The 19904-nt window shown below is 40.4% G+C and overlaps 1 protein-coding gene across 2 annotated transcripts; it reads right to left on the reverse strand.

Moving 5' to 3' along the window:
* Positions 1-7543: 7543 nt before the first annotated feature.
* LOC118007433 (lithostathine-like) lies at positions 7544-10408 on the reverse strand. 2 transcript variants are annotated; one of them, XM_035000475.1, is made up of 6 exons: positions 10358-10408; positions 9990-10077; positions 9097-9215; positions 8756-8893; positions 8017-8143; positions 7544-7734 (listed from the first exon to the last, which is right to left on the reverse strand). In XM_035000475.1, the coding sequence occupies exons 2-6, from the start codon at positions 10063-10065 to the stop codon at positions 7667-7669; spliced, it is 528 nt and encodes a 175-aa protein (XP_034856366.1). In that variant the 5' UTR covers positions 10066-10077; positions 10358-10408; the 3' UTR covers positions 7544-7666. The 2 variants fall into 2 exon arrangements, with proteins under 2 accessions (XP_034856366.1, XP_034856368.1); XM_035000477.1 differs by lacking the exons at positions 8756-8893; positions 10358-10408 and having other exon boundaries at positions 7667-7734; positions 9990-10065.
* Between the last annotated feature and the right edge of the window lie 9496 nt (positions 10409-19904).

The following is a 19904-nucleotide window of genomic DNA, read 5'->3' on the forward strand; positions in this document are numbered from 1 at the left end:
CCAGGAAAGTCTGACAGATAGCTAAAACCATAGGCCAGACCATGTAGTTAAAGCAATTTCATTATGAAACTCCATGTGAGCTACGACCATTGAACTCTCCCTGCCACTGCTGCAGTACCCCAAGCTCCAGAGCCATTGTGAATGGCCTCTAATGGCTTCTTTTTGTACTACCACCTGGCTGAGGTATCCCATTGTCATGCCTTGACCATACCCGTAGCCTTCAGAGAACTATCTACCGCCTTTAGATATCTGCCACCTTTGCTTCTGTAATGGGAGCTTGACGCTGCCTCTCACCATGCACCACACCAAAGGGGCATCCTTCAGCACATAGGAAGCATTCTCATTCTCAGTAGCCAAGAAAAGACAAAAAAACCCCACAAGTGACTCTTTAGGCATTCACATGACTCACAGTTTCTGATGGCATAAGGAGCTCTCAGGTCCTAGGTCTCTCTGACTTATTCTGGTGTCCAGCATTCTGCACACACAGCCCTAGCTCTCTAGTTAGGGACACAGCTGAACTACCCAATTCTGATCTTCTGCTATTTACATACTGTGCATTTTCATGTGCAAGATTTTGCAAGATTTGCTCCTTCTGTTCCCTGGGATGTATAGCAGACATTTCATCGTAGAGGATGTAGGAGTAAACTTTTTTATTTTTTCTTTCCCTAATGTCTTCTTTCTAACCGTCTCTGTTTTTAGAAGCTGTCAGCTCATGCATACTTCTAAATTCCCAGGACTTTACTCTCTGCTAGGCCACCTCTCCCCCTAGTGGTAGTTCATTTAATCCTCCTACAGTTACCTAAAAGCCTATGCTTCAGACTAGTGGCATTCAAAATTGTGACTGCTATTTACAATATGAAGTATATTTTATGTCCCAACACTTTTCACATACATACATTCACACACACACACACACACACACAAAACTAAAATCAAAATTTCACAAAAAAGTATTAGATGTCTTCGTGCAATATACTGTGGAATTTTCTGTCTTATTCTTTCATTTAAGAAAAGATACTAGGGCCCCTGGGTGGCTCAGATGGTTAAGCATCTGCCTTTGGCTCAGGTCATGATCCCAGGGTCCTGGGATCGAGTCCCAGATCAGGCTCCCTGCTCAGTGCAGAGCCTGCTTCTCCCTCTCCCTCTGCCATTCCCTCTGCTTGTGCTCTTCTATCTCTGTCAAATAAATAAATAAAATCTTTAAAAAAAAGAAAAAAAGAAAAGATACTAGTTATTACCCACTAAATTGATTTAATGAGTTCAAATGACAGTACCCATGTTTTGAAAAAACAATGCTTTAGACTACTATTAAAACTGATTTAAATTTATGATCTGTCAATAGGTATTTCTCCCAAATAGAGATACACAAACAGGCATACAAAAACCTGTGACCAAATGCCTAATGAGCTGCAAATCCTATTACATTCTTTTATTTTCATTCATTTGCATACAAAGACTTGGAAAAGCCCTGTAGTAAAGAACCCTACCTAACTTATAAACTCCTAAGGAGTATTTCCAAAATATATATATACAACAAAATTAAATAAATCTATGAGTAGCTCATGAAATGAATATTCCAAGGAATGAGATATTGGAGAATTCTGTTTTAGATATGAGGAAGAAATCTGTAAATAAATCCAAGTGTTAAATATACACATAAATTGCAGAGATCTACATAGTTGATGTGCTATGGTCCCCCAGATGTGCACTTGAAAAATTACTTAAGAATGAACAAATGTGGTTTGGTGGTAGGAGGTTTGGAGGTGGAAAGGGATGAGCTCTGTTAAAACTAAAGGGATGAATCACCAAGTTACATTCAGAGATAATAGGAAATAGGGTACCTCAGTTCACCTAACTCTTATCCAGATGTTCTTCACAGCTGCTATTGCTATCAAATTGTTTTGTCTCCTGAACTCTAGATGGAGGGTAAAGTCAATGACAGACACACCACCAGAGGCCAGGAGCCTGTGGTGATGTGCTGATCCAACTGGGGAGAAGATTTTGTCCAGTTCATTGGCTTACAGTGATTGGCAGAAATCCACATCATGACAGATTAAATACACAGCTCTCAAAACAAACAAGAATTGGATAAAGACAATGAGAGTATGAGCATAATAGCCAGCTGACAACTCCTGAAAGTCTGGAGGATAGTCCAAGGCAGAAGCAGGTATGGTACCTGGGGTAAAATGTCAGTACCCAAGGAAGGAGATTAGGTCAGAAAACAGGTCAAGGTCAGAACAAAAGGATGAGACAATTAAGTCTCATTTGCTGCTGCAAACTTCTGTAGGGGTGCCTTCCTGCTCCCCTTCTCTAAGAACTGGGTCTCATCCACACGTCCTACTTAAGAGGGTGAGTGTGGCTCCCATGATAATACTATGTGACTCAAATTCTTTGCCTCAGCTGACTGGACTGAGGTGAACACCGAGTCTTAAGTAGAACAATCAGATATTCTCCTGAAAACAAATTTGTTTACTGAAAATTTGGTTAAAGTTTTGAATCCCTGGAGTAAAAAGTTTGCTAGAATTCTACTGAGTTAGCCATGTTCCCTTGAGTTATCCCAAGGGCAAGGAAACTGATTGGCTAATAGACATCAAACCCAGTGGGGGGAAAAAAAAGGGAAGAAAAAAGGAAGAAGAGATTAACCTCACTTCCTTTGTTCTTTTTTCCCTAGGCTTTCAGCTATGCCTCGATCTTGGTGCATGGAGATAAAACCACATCCTTCCAAAATCACCCCTTTTTGCTTGAGTGAGTTAGAATGCAAGTCAGCAGCTTATATCCAAATAGCCCAAACTGAGGCTGCCTAAAAGAAGCTTGTATCTATCTCAGGCAAAGTACTTACAAGCTGTCAGCAACCCAGTTGGACTCTGGTAGAAGAAATTATGGGGAATTCAGATATTGGATATAACACGACATTTTCCACATAAATATGAGGCATCAGGGGCTCACACACAAATTGGAGCACCTTTACCTGCTTCCTTTAAAACTGAGGGGACTACAGGGCCAGATGGCCTTCCAGCAGAATTCTATCAAACATTTAAAGAAGAATTCATACCTATTCTTCTGAAGCTGTTCCAAAATATAGAAATGGAAGGAAAACTCCCAAACTCTTTCCATGAGGCCAGCATTACCTTGATTCCAAAAGACAATGACCCCACCAAAAAGGAGAATTACAGACCAATATCTCTGATGAACTTGGACACAAAAATTCTCACAAAGATACTAGCCAATAGGATCCAACAGTACATTAAAAGGATTATTCACCATGACAAAGTGGGATTTATTCCTGGGTTGCAAAGGTGGTGCAACATCCACAAATCAATCAATGTGATACACAACATTAATAGAAGAAAAGACAAGAACCATATGATCCTCTCAATAGATGCAGAAAAAGCATTTGACAAAATTCAGCATCCTTTTTTTTTTTAAAGATTTTATTTATTTATTTGTGAGAGACAATGAAAGAGAAAGAGAGCACAAGCAGGGGGAGCTGCAGGCAGAGGGGGAGGGAGAAGAAGTCTCCCTGCCAAGCAAGGAGACAGATGTGGGACTTGATCCCAGGAACCTGGGATCATGACCTGAGCTGAAAGCAGATGCTTAATCAACTGAGCCACCCAGGCATCCTTCAGCATCCTTTCTTGATAAAAACTCTCCACAGTGTAGGGGTAGAGGGAACATACCTTAATATCATAAAAGCCATATATGAAAACCCACAGGGAATATCATCTTCAACAGGGAAAAACTGAGAGCTTTCCCCTAAGATCAGGAATACCACAGGGATGTCCATACTCATCACTGTTGTTCAACATTGTATTGGAAGTTCTAGCCTCAGCAATCAGACAACAAAGAGAAATAAAAGGCATCCAAATTGGCAAAGAAAAAGTTAACCTTTCACTCTCCACAGAAGACACAATACTCTATGTAGAAAACCCGAAAGACTCCACCAAAAAATTGCTACAACTGATACAGGAATTTAGCAAAGTCACAGGATATAAAACCAATGCACAGAAATCTGTTGCATTTCTATACACTAACAATGAAACAGCAGAAAGAGAAATCAAGGAATCGATGCCATTTATAATACACCAAAAATCGTTAAGATACATAGAAATAAACCTAACCAAAGAGGTAAAATCTGTACTCTGAAAACTACACAACACTTATGAAAGAAATTGAAGAAGACACAAAGAAATCGAAAAACATCCCATGCTCATGGATTGGAAGAACAAATATTGTTAAAATGTCTATTCAATGTAATCCCTATCAAAATACTACCAGCATTTTTCACAGAGCTGGAACAAACAATCCTAAAATTTGTATGAAACCACAAAAGACCCCGAATAGCCAAAGGAATGTTGAAAAAGAAAACCAAAGCTGGAGGCAACAGAATCCCAGATTTCAACCTGTATTACAAAGCTGTAATCATCAAGACAGAATGGTACATGCACAAAAAGAGACACACAAATCAATGAAACAGAATAAATAACCCAGAAATGGACCCTCAATTCTATGGTCAACTAATCCTTGACAAAGCAGGAAAGAATATCCAGTGGAAAAAAAGTCTCTTCAACAAATGGTGTTGGGAAAATTGGACAGTCACATGCAGAAGAATGAAACTGGACCACTTTCTTACAGCATACACAAAAATACATTCAAAATGGATGAAAGATCCAAATGTGAGATAGGAATCCATCAAAATCCTAGAGGAGAACACAGGCAGCAACCTCTCTGAGCTCGGCCATAGCAACTTTTTGCTAGACACGTCTCTAGAGGCAAAGGAAACAAAAGCAAAAATGAACTATTGGAACTTCATCAGGATAAGAAACTTTTTTTTTTAAGATTTTATTTATTTATTTTGACAGAGAGAGGGACAGCTAGAGAGGGAACACAAGCAGGGGGAATGGGAGAGAGAGAAGCAGGCTTCCCACCGAGCAGGGAGCCCAGTGCGGGGCTCGATCCCAGGACCCTGGGATCATGATGTGAGCTGAAGGCAGATGCTTAACGACTGAGCCACCCAGGCATCTCAGGATAAAAAGCTTTTGCACAGCAAAGGAAACAATCAACAAAACTAAAAGGCAACCTACTGAATGGGAGAAAATATTCACAAATGACATATCAGATAAAAGGCTAGTATCCAAAATCTATGAAGAACTTATCAAATTCAACAACCAAAAAGCAAAAAATCCAGTTAAGAAATTGGCTGAAGACATGAACAAACATTTCTCCAAAGAAGACATACAAATGGATAACAACAACATGTAAAAATCTTCAACATCACTAGGCATCAAGGGAATGGCTAAAATTAACAAGTCAGGAAATAACAGATGTTGGCGAGGATGTGGAGAAAGGCAAACCCCCTTACACTTTTGGTGGGAATGCAAACTGGTGCACCCACTCTGGAAAACGTGTGGAGGTTTCTCAAAAAGTTAAAAATGGAACTACCCTATAACCCAGCAACTGCGCTACTAGGTATTTATTCAAAAGACAAAAATAGTTAATTTGAAGGGGCACATGCACCCCGAGTTTATAGCAGCATGATCAACAATAGCCAAAATGTGGAAGGAGCCCAGATGTCCACTGGCAGATGAATTGATAAAGAAGATGTGGTGTGTGTGTATACACACACACACACACACACACACAATGGGATACTACTCAACCATCAAAAGAGAAAGAAATCTTGCCATTTGCAATGATGCAGTTGGAACTAGAGGGTATTATGCTAAGCAAAAAAAGTCAGTCAGAGAAAGACAAATATATGATTTCACTCATGTGGAATTTAAGAAACAAAATGGATGAATATAGGGGAAGGGAGGGAAAAATAAAATAAGATGAAATCAGAGGGAGACAGACCATAAGAGACTCTTAACTATAGGAAACAAACAGAGGGTTGCTGGAGGGGAGGATGGGGTAACTGGTGATGTACACTCAGGAGAGCACTTGATAGAATGAGCACTGGGTGTTATATGCAATTGATGAATCACTAAAATCTACCTCTGAAACTAATAACATTCTATGTTAATTGATTTTATTTTTATTTATTTGTTTTTAAAGATTTTATTTATTTGACAGAGAGACACAGTGAGAGAGGGAACACAAGCAGGGGGGAGTGGGAGAGGGAGAAGCAGGCTCCCCGCAGAGCAGGGAGCCCGATGCGGGACTCGATCCCAGGACCCTGGGATCATGACCTGAGCTGAAGGCAGACGCTTAATGACTGAGTCATCCAGGCATCCCAATATATTGATTTTAAATTAAAAAATTAGAGAGACTAGTTTTCAGTGAGGGGAAAATAAGAGATTTATTACTATTTATTATTATTATTTATTATTAGGAGAGAGGAGCATTTTTATCAACTGTGTCACGACTGCCCAGAAGGCATTAAATTATGGAGGGTTCAGTAGGACAGAATAGACACAGAGGGAGGAGAGATTAAAAACTGCCTGCCTAACTCTTTTTTAGAGTTTTAGATGGAAGTTTTTAAGAGTTCACCAGAGGAAATAAATTTATAATGGTTCAGTGCACAAACTGGTTATGAATAAAGACTGAGAATTTAGCAAAATATCCTCTGTGATCAGTATGAACTTAAGCATGGCCCTAAGTGTAGTAGACAATACTGACTGCCTTGACAGATGTTATTTTTAAATTCTGCTAAAAAAACCCCCCCAAAACCTGATTTTGAATGGAAAGCAATTAAGTCCGGTCCCAGGAGATGAATCCCAAATGGTCAAAGGCAATTATGGCAACTTCAAACACTTTTCTGGTGGTTGCTTTAAGAATAGAACCATTCTAAGGAAAAGAGTGATAACTTCCAATGCTCTACATGTTAGCACAGTAGTCAGAATCCAAATAATTCGTTTTTTACTGTATTTTATAAAAGTCATCGTCCAAAGTAGATTACAAATTAAAGAAAAAAAAATTGTTCATTCATAGCAAATGATTTCAGAAGTGCTGTTCTAAAAACAGCAGACAGGGTGCCTGGGTGGCTCAGTTGGTTAAGCGACTGCCTTCAGCTCAGGTCATGATCCCACGGTCCTGGGATCGAGTCCCGCATCGGGCTCCCTGCTCTGCGGGGAGCCTGCTTCTCCCTCTCCCACTCCCCCTGCTTGTGTTCCCTCTCTCGCTATGTCTCTCTCTGTCAAATAAATAAAATCTTTAAAAATAAAATAAAATAAAATAAAATAAAAACAGCAGACACCACTAAGGCTTTTTGTGCCACAAACAGGAGGAATGTGCAATAGAGTGTGTGGGAGAGCAATGTCTTTTTCTGTACACAACACATATGTAAATGAACCTGGACTACACACTAATCACAGACACACTGGTAGGGATGGACGGATGGACATTTAAATGTTTTCGCTGGGGGAATGGATAACATAGGACAGGGACAAGACCCAGAATTCCTCCCACACCTGGTTCTTATTCAGAGTCTAGCTATGAGACAGGAGCACAAAAGCACATGAAATGGAGCAAAATGTTTATTATTGCATTCTAAGATTTCAGGTCATGTAATACAACAAAAGAACAGGAAGATAAATGAGCAGGAAGGAAGAAAGGTAAGAATGAAGTGGTGAGGTTTGAAATTATTCCCTTCCAGGGTGGGTCTTCACACTTGGTCCCATGTCCATGATGAGTTGCATGCAAAACTCAGGTTCCTCATGTCTCCCCAGACTTAGTCCTTGAACTTGCAGACATAGGGTAGCTTCACATAACAGTTGTAATCTTTCCATCTCAGATATCCTAGAGAGACAAAGGAGCTCAGGTAGATGTGGCTGCTGGAGTTCTTGAACCCAAGGGAGAGGTATCCCAGATCCTGCCCTAGGATCCAAAGCCTCTCCCTCATCCTCATCAGTGTCCTGTTCCAGAGGAAGGAGACTCAAAAAGGAGAGATGACAAGGGATGGGGGAAGACAAACCAACACTATACTTCCTAGCTCAGCAGGATTCTCTGAAGGTCATGCCGAGAAATGGAGAAAAAGAGGATGGAAAAGTCTGGGCAGAAAGTAGCTCCTCTCTTACTTACCTGTGCTACTTGACAGACTCCCACAATAGCCAGGGTTTGTGATGGTGGAGGGGTCTCTCTCCCAGGCAAAGTAATTCAGCACATCATTGCTACTCCACTCCCATCCACCTGCATTGGGCTCATAGCCCTATAGAAGATGGAGTGTGGTGAGGTTGAATAGCCATGAGAGTTCTCCTTGCGTGAACCCCTCCCCAGCATCACCAAATTTGCTCTGCTCATCTAGATGCTTCCCTGGAGCCAGAGCTCTCCTCTGGGAAACTCTTCCCAGCTCCTTCCTTTTATTGGCAAATTCCAAACCAGTAATCACAAAGACCTACAGAACCACCCAGAGTAACATGTTGCTGACTAAACAGCAATTAGTGGTGCATTTGTAATTACCACCTGAACCTCAAAGACAGTGTCTGTTCTATAGAGCAAAAATGGATCCTATCTTCACTTAGGATTCCCTCAGCACAATATGTGCAGACTCTGAAGCTCAGAGAACTGAATTACAAGGCCTCATGTGCAAATTGTGTACAAGCATGACAGGAGGCAGATTAACTTCAGCTGGAGACAAGGGACTTCCACAAAACTCAGCTGGTGAGCCGCTACAGAGCCCTGCCTTTCCCCCTCATGTCCTCCTGGATCTCTGAGCTCCAGGGCTCTTTAAGGCATTTAGTGGGCAGGTACAGGGGACAGGGAATGGGCTTGGGGGGGCAATAGCATCTTGAGAGGTTATGAAGAGAAGATGAGTTCATACCTCTGTGGGGTCATGGAGCCCAATCCAGACATTTGAGTAGGTGTTCACATTGGTCTTGACTAGGGAGGCCACAAAGTTTGCCTCAGACCCACTGAGCACAGACACAAGGTGTCCTGAGGACCTCTTCTGGCAGGCCATCTGTGTGGGGAAGCGAGAGACTCAGGGGGAGTCTGAGACATCATTGGGGGGAGGGTAGGCAGAGGTAGGGGAGAAGGGGTATATATGCAAAAGATGTGGGTGCTCAGTCTTGCCCCCAAGAAATTCTGGAGAATGGAACTGACCCCCCTCAGGTCTCTTACGTACTTTCCCTTAAAACCCCTAACTGAAATCCAAGTACTCACATCTGCATCCATCCAGGATTTTGGTGTCATAAACAAGGCATAGCAGTGGGAGGCATAAGCCTTGGAGCCTTTGGGACAGCTGATCCGTGGAGCGGGCACATCCTTCTGGGAGTCTTCACCTAGGGTGGGAGGAAATAAAAGAGAAGGGAGAGGTAAATAGGAGAGTGGGGATCAGGGTAGGGAGGTGACCTAGGGGAATATGTATGAGGCCAGTGCTTGGGAAGTGATGGCAAAGTCGTGACTGCCTCTCCCCATTGCCAACACTTTTAAGATTTTTTTATGAACTTTTTTTTTTTTTAAAGATTTTATTTATTCGACAGAGACACAGCGAGAGAGGGAACACAAGCAGGGGGAGTGGGAGAGAGAGAAGCAGGCTTCCCACGGGGCAGGGAGCCCGACGCAGGGCTCAATCCCAGGACCTGGGATCATGACCTGAGCCGAAGGCAGATGCTTAACAACTGAGCCACCCAGGCGCCCCACTTCTAAGATTTCTTGATCTTGAACCAACCCCACTAAATGAGGAAGCTTCTCTTTTCTTTTCATCCTTCCCCTTCAAAGTCCAACCCTTCCCCACTCTAGGTTGACCATTCTTGCACTGGGTCCTCATTTTCCTTCCCTGTATCTCATTACTGACCCTTCACACTTTTCCTCTTTCACCTACCAACACAAATTAGAGGGCTGGGACAAAATGGAAATGACCTCCTTGCAGTGCTAGTGGACCACGGTGATGCTGGCCACCCCTAGTTACCCTGAAGGAAGGAGTAATGATGGACAAGTTATAGGCAGTTTCTTTGTGTGAGGATATGTGTCACCACTTTACCACGGGGACCTTCCTCTTCTTCTTGGCCCTGAGCATTCACAAGGACCCAGTGCTAGGAACAGCAAAAGCTCACCTTGGACCTGAGCCAGGAACATCAGGCAGGAAAGCAGCATCCAGGACAGGCTGGGGAGGGCCATGGGAGGCAGCATCGTGTCTATGATCTGAGGAAGCAATCAGAGATCACTAAGGAAAGCATGATTGGAGAGAGGGCATGCAGAGATGCCACTCCTCTTCCTTGTCTTTCCATTGACATCTATCCCTTTGTATAGCTCTGGGAAGAACTGGAAATCTGTGGCCCTCCTACCCCCTGAGAACTAACAAGCTTGCCTGTGCTGAGACCAGAGCTCCTGTGTTTCTGACAGGGATCCTCCTGTACCTTCCCCCAAGTATGTACAGTATAATTCCTGTCATGGGTCTCATCTTCTCTCAGTTTCTACTCACCCGTCTTGCAGGGATTTGCAATGGTTTGTCAGGTCAGAGAAGACTGGGCTTTTATAAGAAAATTTGAAGGAGGGGCACTGAAATCAGTAACAGGAATGTGGAGCCTGAACAGGGGTCATGGGGATTGGCATGGATTTGAGGAGATTCCTGCCATGGGAGGAAAACTTCCCATCAAAGGCTGGGAATTGCCACAGATGTTGCCTCTTTCCCATTAAGAGGCCAGCATTTTCCTGAGGAACAGGTGAAGTTTGAACTTTCCCCAGCTTTTGCCAAATACTGTGTTTTAAACACTTAAGGCAAGGAAGGCAGCCCTATGGCAGAAATGCTGACGTACATAATTAAAAAAAAAATAGTGGCATTGATTGTCAAGGAAAATGTCAAAAGTGTATTTTTGAGCCATCTGTCAAGAACTAACCCCTATAAGCATATATATGAATTTCTTTAAACTTTGTGTTGTATGAGTAAATAAAGACAAATTAATAAGTAAAAATCAGTGGGCATAGAAATTTGAAGTACGGTGAGTACAAAGTATTAGTTGAGGGAAAAGAAAGAATTGAAACAAAGAGTGGAACAATGGTTCAGAGCTGCTGCTTCAGTATTGTGGCAAGGTGTGAAGGAAGCATGGAGTGATAGTGTAAGTTAAAAGGCAAGCCAGGGAACCAGATTAAAGATGGTGGAGTAGTAGGGGGACCCTATGATTGCTTTGTCCCTGGAACACAGCTAGATAAATATCAAATCATTCTGAACACCCAGGAAATCAATCTGAGGACTGAGAGAACAAACTGCACAACTAGAGGGAGAAAAGAGGCCACATCATGGAAGGTAGGAGGTGTGGAGCCATGATTTGGGGGAGAAAAGAATCACGGGTGCTGCCGAGGCGGGGGATCCCTGAGGGAGAGGAGAAAGAAAGAGAGAGAAAGAAAGAAAGGTAGCAGGGTGCAAGGCACTGCACCAGAAAAGCACTTCCCCAAAACCACTGACAAGGAAAATAAGAGGGGCTAATAATTCCAAGTTTTTACAAGCAGCGGAGCTCAAAGCCTGAAGTTTTAGAAGTCTGCACCATTGCTGGGTGGAGCCTGGTAGGCGTAGAGGTGCTCCTGTGGAGAAGGAGGGCAGAGGCCCAGGAGTGGACAGCATGGTCTGAGGATCCCCTGGGTTACACGTGGAGAGAAAGTTCCCCTTCGTGGAGTGCATTTGGGAGAGGTGGCACTGCCTCTCCAGGGACAAAACAGCCTGCAGGCATCACTGGGCTGCCCCATTCATTAGCATATGAGCAGAGACACCTGCTGAGGGCACCTAACCTGAACACTGGCTTTTTGCCATCATTTACCATAAACTCCAAGCCCCTGTGCATTTGTGCAATTGTCCTTTTGGGACAAGCCGGCACCGACCACAGCATGCGGAGACTCTCCCCCAGAGGATCAGTGCAGGTCCATGCCCTGTCAGGTCCCTAAAATTTGAAGTTTTGAAACCCAGCCAGCGTGCCAGAGATAAAACACAGAAGCATTTTGCCTCTGGGTGGGCAGATGGCTCAGACACAGGGTGAAGGCAGGGATCTGAAGGAAGCCTGGGACAAATGAGGGGAGATTATTCTCTCTTCTGTGAGGGCTTCCCTAACAGCAATAGGCATGAACGCCCCTCTCTGGGAAGGAGAGATCTGGCTGATACCATTTTTACCCCCACCCATCAGCACTGACAGACTCAGTGAGCAGCACAGCAACCATAGTGGAGACTTTAGCTGCTTACACTAAGCCCCGTTACCCTGCACTCTGCAGGTGCTTCAGAATTAGGGCGAGTGTGCCTGAGAGTCAGAGCAGCTGCAGGCCCTTCCCTCAGAAGACCAGCACAAACCCCCTGCATGCACCAAGTCTACTGATTATAGAGGGCTGCAAAGCTTCAGCTCTAGAAGAAATATGATCTAACCCTTTCTAACAAGTAGACCAAAACACACCTAGTTAAAACTTGCCACACAGTGGACAAGATCCAAACATTCCCCATTGCAGCAAGGAGAAAATCTGCAGTGGACTGACCTAAGGGAAAGAGTATCCAAAACACAACAGCAGAGTGCACACTGCATATATCAGAAACATTTCCTGAAGCATCAGTTCCTGGACAGTGTATGACCCCTTCTTAATATAGCCATTATTCTCAGGAGAAGGAAACACAATAGGCTTTCCTAACACACAGAAGACAGAGACCTAGACAAAATGCCAAGATGGAGGAATTCACCACCCAAAAAAGAACAAGAGGAGGTCACGGCCAGAGATCTAATCAAGATAGACATAAGTGATATGTGTGAACCAGAATTTAAAACAACAATCATAAAGATACTAGCTGGACTTGAGAAAAGCATAGAGGACACCAAGGAGTCCCTTACCAGAGATAAAAGACCTAAAAACTAGTAAGGCTGAAACGAAAAATGCTATAACCAAGATGCAAAGCTGACTGAATGCAATGACAATGAGGATAAGCAAAGCAGAGGAATGAATGAGTGATACAGAAGATAAAATTATGGAAAATAATGAAGCCGAAAAGAAGAGGGAAAGAAAAGTAGTGGATCACAAATGCACACTTAGAGAACTCAGCAGCTCTGTGTAGTATAACATTCGGTCATAGAAGCATAATAACATTCATATCATCCCAGAAAGGCATAACAACATTCATATTGTCCCAGAAGAAGAGAGAGAGAAAGACACTGAAATCCAAGAGACACAGAGAACTCACATCAAATTCAACAAAAACTGGCCACGGCCAAGGCATTAAGGTCAAATTCACAAAATACACAGACAAGGAAAGAATCCTGAATGCAGCAAGGGAAAAATGTCCTTAACCTACAAGGGAAGACAAATCAGGTTTGCAACAGATCTGTCCACAGAAACTTGGCAGGCCAGAAGACAGTGACAGGATATAGTCAACATGCTGAATGGGAAAAATATGCAGCCAAGAATACATTATCCAGCAAGGTTATCATTCAGAATAGAAGAAGAGATAAAGAGCTTCCCAGACACAAAAACTAAAGGAGTTCATGGCCACTAAACCAGCCATGCAAGAAATATTAAGGGGGACTCTTTGAGTGGAAAAGAAAGACCAAAAGCAACAAAGACTAGAACAGAACAGAGAACATCTCCAGAAACACCAACTTTATAGGTAACACACTTGGGCACTAAATTCATATCTATCGATAATCACTCTGAATATAAATGTACTAAATGCTCCAATCAAAAGACATAGGGTAGCAGAATGGATAAAAAAAAAAAAAACTATCTATATGCTGCCTATAAGAGACTGATTTTGGACCTAAAGATAACCGCAGATGGGAAGTGAGGGGATGGAGAACCATCTATCATGCTAAAAGAAAGCCGGAGTAAATCAAAGACTGTAACAAGAGATGAAGAAGGGCACTATATCATAATAGAGGTGTCTTTCCAACAAGAAGATCAAACAATTGTAAATATTTATGCCTTCAACTTGGGCACACAAATATATAAATCAATTAATAACATAGATATTTACCCAAAAGATACAAAAATAGTAATTTGAAGGGGCACATGCACCATGATGTTTAGAGCAGCATTATCAACAATAGCCAAAATACGGAAAGAGCCCAGATGTCCATTGACAGATGAATAGATAAAATGTAGTGTAGTGGGTATACACACACACACACACACACACACACACACCATGAAATATTACCCAGTCATCAAAAAAGAATGAAATCTTGCCATTTGCAACGACGTGGATGGAATTAGACGGTATTATGCTAAGCAAAGTAAGTCAGTCAGAGAAAGACAAAGACCATATGATTTCATGTGGAATTTAAGAAACAAAACAGATGAACATTGGGGAAGGGAGGGAAAAAATAAGATAAAAACAGAGAGGGAGGAAAACCACAAGAGACACTTAACTCTATGAAACAAACTGAAGATTGCTGGAGGGGAAGTGGGTGGGGGGATGAGGTAATTGGGTTATGGGCATTAGGAGGACACTTGATGTAATGAGCACTGGTTATTATATGCAACTGATGAATCATTAAATTCTTCCCTTGAAACTAATAATACATTATATGTGAACTAATTTTAATTTAAATAAAAAATTAAAATAGAAAAAATATATATAATCACTTTCCAAGTTAAAAAAAACAAAGAAAGTTTAATTTCCCAAAATTTTGGTGAGGATTTGAAGCAATGAGTGCTCTGTATTTTTGCTGGTAGTAGTGTAAATTGATATAACTTCTTAGGAAAACTTGCATTATCTTATACTCTGATACAATTAATCATCCCACTGCTAGGAGTATACAGCTTGCATATGTATGGCAAGTAGCATATACAGGAATGTTCACAGCATCCTTATTTACAGTGGCAAAAAACTAAAAACAAGCCAAATGTCCATTAACAGAGACTGGATAAATATTTTGTGGTTTGCATAAGAAAGGTAATACATTACAGCAGTGAAAATGAGGGAATCACAGTTAAAAGCATCAGTATGGTTAATCTCAAAGATATAATGTTTGGAGAAAAGATCAAAATAAAGAAGATTATATAATGTGCAATTTCATTATTTAAAAGATCAAAAACAAAATAAGTGAACAATATATCATTTAGGTATAGTATATACATAATAAAACTATATTAAAGGAAGGGAATGATAAATTCAGAATTCCAAATAGTTACATCTGAATGAAGGGAGAAGAAAATTATTGGAATATGGACAAAGGACAATTCAAATATATTAGTACTCATATATTTTTAAACAGTCATTATATATATTTTAAATTAGTAGTTATATGTAGTTATATGTATTTTAAATGTATTTGAACTTTTAAAAATATTCTTTTAATCATATACATGTTATATATATTGTCTTCTACACATAAAATATATGATACTAGAAATTAAAGAAAAATTACTTAATTTCCATTGAATTTAAGTAATGTAGGAAGACTAGAAATAATTTCAAATGGTCTTTAAATTATTGGAGTTAGCTAAAAGAAATCAACCTAAAATCACTGCTGAACTTCAGATAAAGGTTCATTAAGACAATTGGACAAGCTACAGTCATCTGAGGTTTCACTAGGGTTGAAATATCCACTTCCAAAATGACTCACTAACATGCTATATTTGTGCTGGCTCTTGGTAGGAGCAAGGGTACAACATGGGTTTTTCCATGGGGTTTTTGGAGGATTCTTACAACATGGTCATTGGCTTCCTCCAGCATGAGTGACCGAAGGAAGGGCAAAGCCAAAAGTTTAAATGTCATTCAAAACAGTTTCAGACATTGCACATGGACATTCTGCAATATTGTATTGGCTCAGTGGGTCACCCCTCTCCAATAAGGTATGGACTTACACAAGGGCGTGAATACTAGGAAGCAGGGATCACTGGATGCTACATTAATAGCCTGTTACCAGAATTGGAATCTGATATTTTATCAGTCACAGGTCGAAAGTCATGTGTAAGGGGCATGGTACATTTTTTCCCTAGGAGACTCTTTTGAATCTAAGTAACACATAAAATTTGTACATGAGAGGAGGGATTTCACTCAGTTCCATCCAGCAGCCCTCAAATTCCAACTAAACTTGAATGTGTGATGAGACCAGGGGATAGAGTGTTTATCTCCTACCATCAAAAGATTCTGATCCTTAGGGCCCTACCTAGTCAAAATGTTCAGTTATAAACTGAATTTATCATCATTCTCTTGTTTAAAATCGTTAAATTATTTCTTCCTCACCTACTCTTGTGATTACCTGTTACTGTATAGCAACTATACCAAAGTTAGTGGTTTAAACAACAACTTATATTTTTTCCTATGATTCTGTGAGTGGATTTTCTTATGAAGCTCTCCCTTGGACTTTCTCATGCAGATAATCACTGGAGCTGGAGTCTTATGAAGGATCATACGGACTGGACTTCAAATATGATCACATACATGGGTGGTAGTCAGATGCTGACTGTTGGCTGAGAGCTCAAATGGGGCTGTTAACTACAGTATCAACACAGGGTCTTTCTGTGTGGTCTGGACTTCTTACAGCATGGGGGTGTCAGGATAGTAGTACTTCTTTCATTGTTGGTAAGCACTTCCAGCAGGCAAAGCAGAAGCTGCCAGACCTCTTAGACTAGATTGAGCAATGGCGTTATGCCATTTCTTTCATACTCTATTGGTCAAGCATGAATTTGTATTCCCCAGCACCTAGAACATCAAACATTCAGTAATGTTTAATGAATGAGTCAATATATTAATTCATAATGATTTTGATAATTAGAGCAACTGCATTTAATTTCATAATGCTTCACAGGTTTAGAAGACTTTATTTCTTCCATTAACATGTTATTTTGAGTAAATGTCTTTAACTTCCCCTCCTTGGATCTGTGTTTCTCAATTTTCCAATGAGGATGTTGGACAAAGAGGTCTCTGAAGGACATTCTACAATTCTCCTATTGTTGGCTGGAATATCAAGAGTGTGAGTCAAGAGATACTCTGGAAAATAAAGTTATTGTTCCCATATTAAAATCTCAGATAATCCTTGGGAAGGCCATCTTCATCTCTTATTCTATCAGAGGGATCATTTTTGAGCAAGCTTTGTGAGAAATACACTAGCACGAAAACAGTCTGGAAATGGAGTCATCACAGAGAATTTTCATTCTATTGTTTCATATTGGCTCTTAGAAACAACTTATTTCCAAAATGAAAACATATGCCCACTGAACTATGCGTGCATATTTGCATTAATAGAATATATTTAAAGAATTATCACATAGTATTTTAAATTAAATAATTTTATTCAAATTGTAATAATTTGTTAAGTTCTATGAGCTCAGAATCTATGAAAAAGGAAGAACACTTTGCTTAAAGTACTTAACACTGCTACTGACATACATGTGAAAAATTATCAGGGGAGAATCTGATCACTAGAAGGACACATTCTTTCATAAAATCTTTCAAAATTAGTAACACTTGATGTTGTTGTCTGTTTCTAATTCCTCCTTGTTCTAGGGGTAATTTGAGTCCAGTAAGGAGAACAATTCTATACATTAAGACACTGGGATTTGGGCTACAACAAAGAGCAGAATAGGAACCACAGACCAATGAAGAAATACGTTCGATGGAGGAAAGTGTTCTGAAGGTATATTTTTGAGACGAGTTTACTAAAAGAAAAGAAAAAAAGATCAAAATTAGAAGGAAAACAGACAGATAATCTGAAATCCCTCAACATATCTGATCTTATGGATTAGCTAGAGTTAAGAACTTGGAGTAAAGAAAACTTTTGTTCCTTGTGCCTCATGTTTCAAGGTCTGAAGTGAGAACAATACGGAAGAAAGGAATTTCATAGAAAATACTACTCAAAGCACAGTGCATGACATCCAAGGCTTTCTTTTTTTCACACTTCCTCCCTCCTTTTTATGTTTCATACATCAATCTTAGTTGCTTAGAGGAGAATAAAAACATGAATAAGATTCCAATGTAATCAAAGGGAGGACCAAGAGTTAGGGCAGAAGCAGTATGGAGACACCAACTGGAGGATTAGATAGAGATGGAGTTCTAGGTAAGGAAGGTAAAATAACCAGACACCCCAAACTAAGTTGTAGGCAGAAAAGGAATGGCATGTCTCAAAGCTGGGATTGATTTAAGACAACTGAGAATGTCCAAAAGAAACACTCCTAAATCAAATTCAGGTGGGTAATGCTCTCAGGATATGGTGAGAAGTGCCAGTCCCAGCCCTCAGGCAGTACTTGGAATTAGGTGACTGAACTGGGGTAGGGAAGCTGGGTGTGTGGAGTAGGGGAAAGCATGAGGTTGGGACTCCCAGTAGGATTCCCATAGGCGGGTGGAAATTATCTGAGAGAGTATGGATGCTTTAAGGTTGTGGTACTCTCTTTCTTACTCATTATGTTTCTCTGGGCCTCCAATACTGATTTCCATGTACACTTCCAGACCAGATAGTGGGCTAGTAGAAGGGAAAATCAGGGGAGGCATAATGATTAAGTGTTTGGACTCCCAGATAAGACAGACACATCTCATGGTGGCTTTGGTGGGAATTAAAATAAAGCATGGATAGCCTTAAGCATGATGCCTAGCACATATAATCACATAATCAATGGCAGCTAACAATATTATCTTCAGTGTCTGGTAGCGCCATAATAGATGCTCAATAATTTTCAGTGGAGTGGCATAAACCTATAACTATGGTCTATAGATGGAGGTTTCAGAGAAGTGACTCCTCTTGGAATCATTTCCAAAGCTTATCTATTAGTTGCAAACATTTTGACCTATTCTTTAACCTTTAACAATGTTCCCTTGAGGACATCAAGTAAGCAATGCTTGCCCAGCCTTCTGCATTCTCTATATATCCTTAAATGCAATGAAACAACATTTATTTTTAAAAAGAATTCAGATGTTACTAATTTAGGAAAGCACTTTACTCATACATTCAGTGTTATCAGAGAACTGCCAGACTAATTTGTGTAGGAACTCATGTATTTATAACTACCATTTATTCAGCATTAATTTTGTGCCTGGCATGGGGCTAAGATCTCTACATAAATTATCATATATAATATTCAGATCATCATTGTGAGACAGCTATGCTTTCCCTCATTTTTTTACAAAAGAAAACAAAACTTTGGAGAAGCTGAATAATTTGGTTATGGTTTCACAAAAGTAACAGAATAAGGATTAAAACCCAAACACCAACGCTGTGTTTTAATCACTGTTACCCAGTTCTTTCAGAGGGAAAAGCTGTTGTTTTTCTATAAAAAAGAAATAGAGCATTGGCCTTTGCTGCAAGGCTATTAACTTCTGTACCATGAGACAAGAAATATTTTTTTTCTAAGATGTTCAATTTACCATTGGGATGGATCTGACATTTAGAAGACCAGAAAATCAGACATGGAGGAGATTGAATACACCAGGGAAATTCTGTGACCAACAGCCATGTGTGATTACTTGCTAAGCTACATTAACCTAATGGACACTAAGAAAAAGAATGTGTTCAGTGGAGTTATCAAGACTGTCTTTACTTACTCAAAACAAAACCATCAATCCTTATTTCTAGAAAAGGACTGATATTGTTCCTGCTCACCCTGTAAATCATCCAAATGCCGAGAACTCCAACTTCCCTTTATGTAGACAATTGTCTAAATTGCCAACATCATCCATTATTTATTTTTATTCTCAAAACTACCCTGTATGTTAGGCAGGGCAGGTGTTAATTAACTCCACTTTACAATGAAGAAATTCAGGAACAGAGAGGGATCCTGACAATCTATGTCACACAGCACATTAGTGACCAAATCAGAATGAGAACAAATTCTGCTCCTGAGTTCACTCTTCTTGACACTAGACCCTACACTACTTTATTTTAATTAAAATTCTTCAGGCATTCATCGGCAATGAGTTAAAGCTCTGAAAAAGATCCAATTAATTGCTCTCTGACATGATAGGTTTTTGAAAAGTTTCACCTCAGTTGATGGATTCATTAATTTTAGAACATCTTATTTGCTTTCTGCTAATAGAATTTTCAGAAGGTGATTGGTTATAGTTACCTTTT

The sequence above is a fragment of the Mirounga leonina genome, unplaced genomic scaffold (genome assembly GCF_011800145.1).
Source record: "Mirounga leonina isolate KUSES-001 unplaced genomic scaffold, KU_Mleo_1.0 Mir_125, whole genome shotgun sequence".
Taxonomy (NCBI): domain Eukaryota; kingdom Metazoa; phylum Chordata; class Mammalia; order Carnivora; family Phocidae; genus Mirounga; species Mirounga leonina.

Excerpts from the sequence above, each read along its gene's own strand:
- LOC118007433 (XM_035000475.1), bottom strand. The coding sequence starts at position 10,065 with ATGCTGCCTCCCATGGCCCTCCCCAGCCTGTCCTGGATGCTGCTTTCC. Across the intron at positions 8,144-8,755 it reads GGCTCCATGACCCCACAGAG|GGCTATGAGCCCAATGCAGG; the intron begins GTATGAACTCAT and ends CATCTTCTATAG. Across the intron at positions 7,735-8,016 it reads GAGTCTGTCAAGTAGCACAG|GATATCTGAGATGGAAAGAT; the intron begins GTAAGTAAGAGA and ends TTGTCTCTCTAG.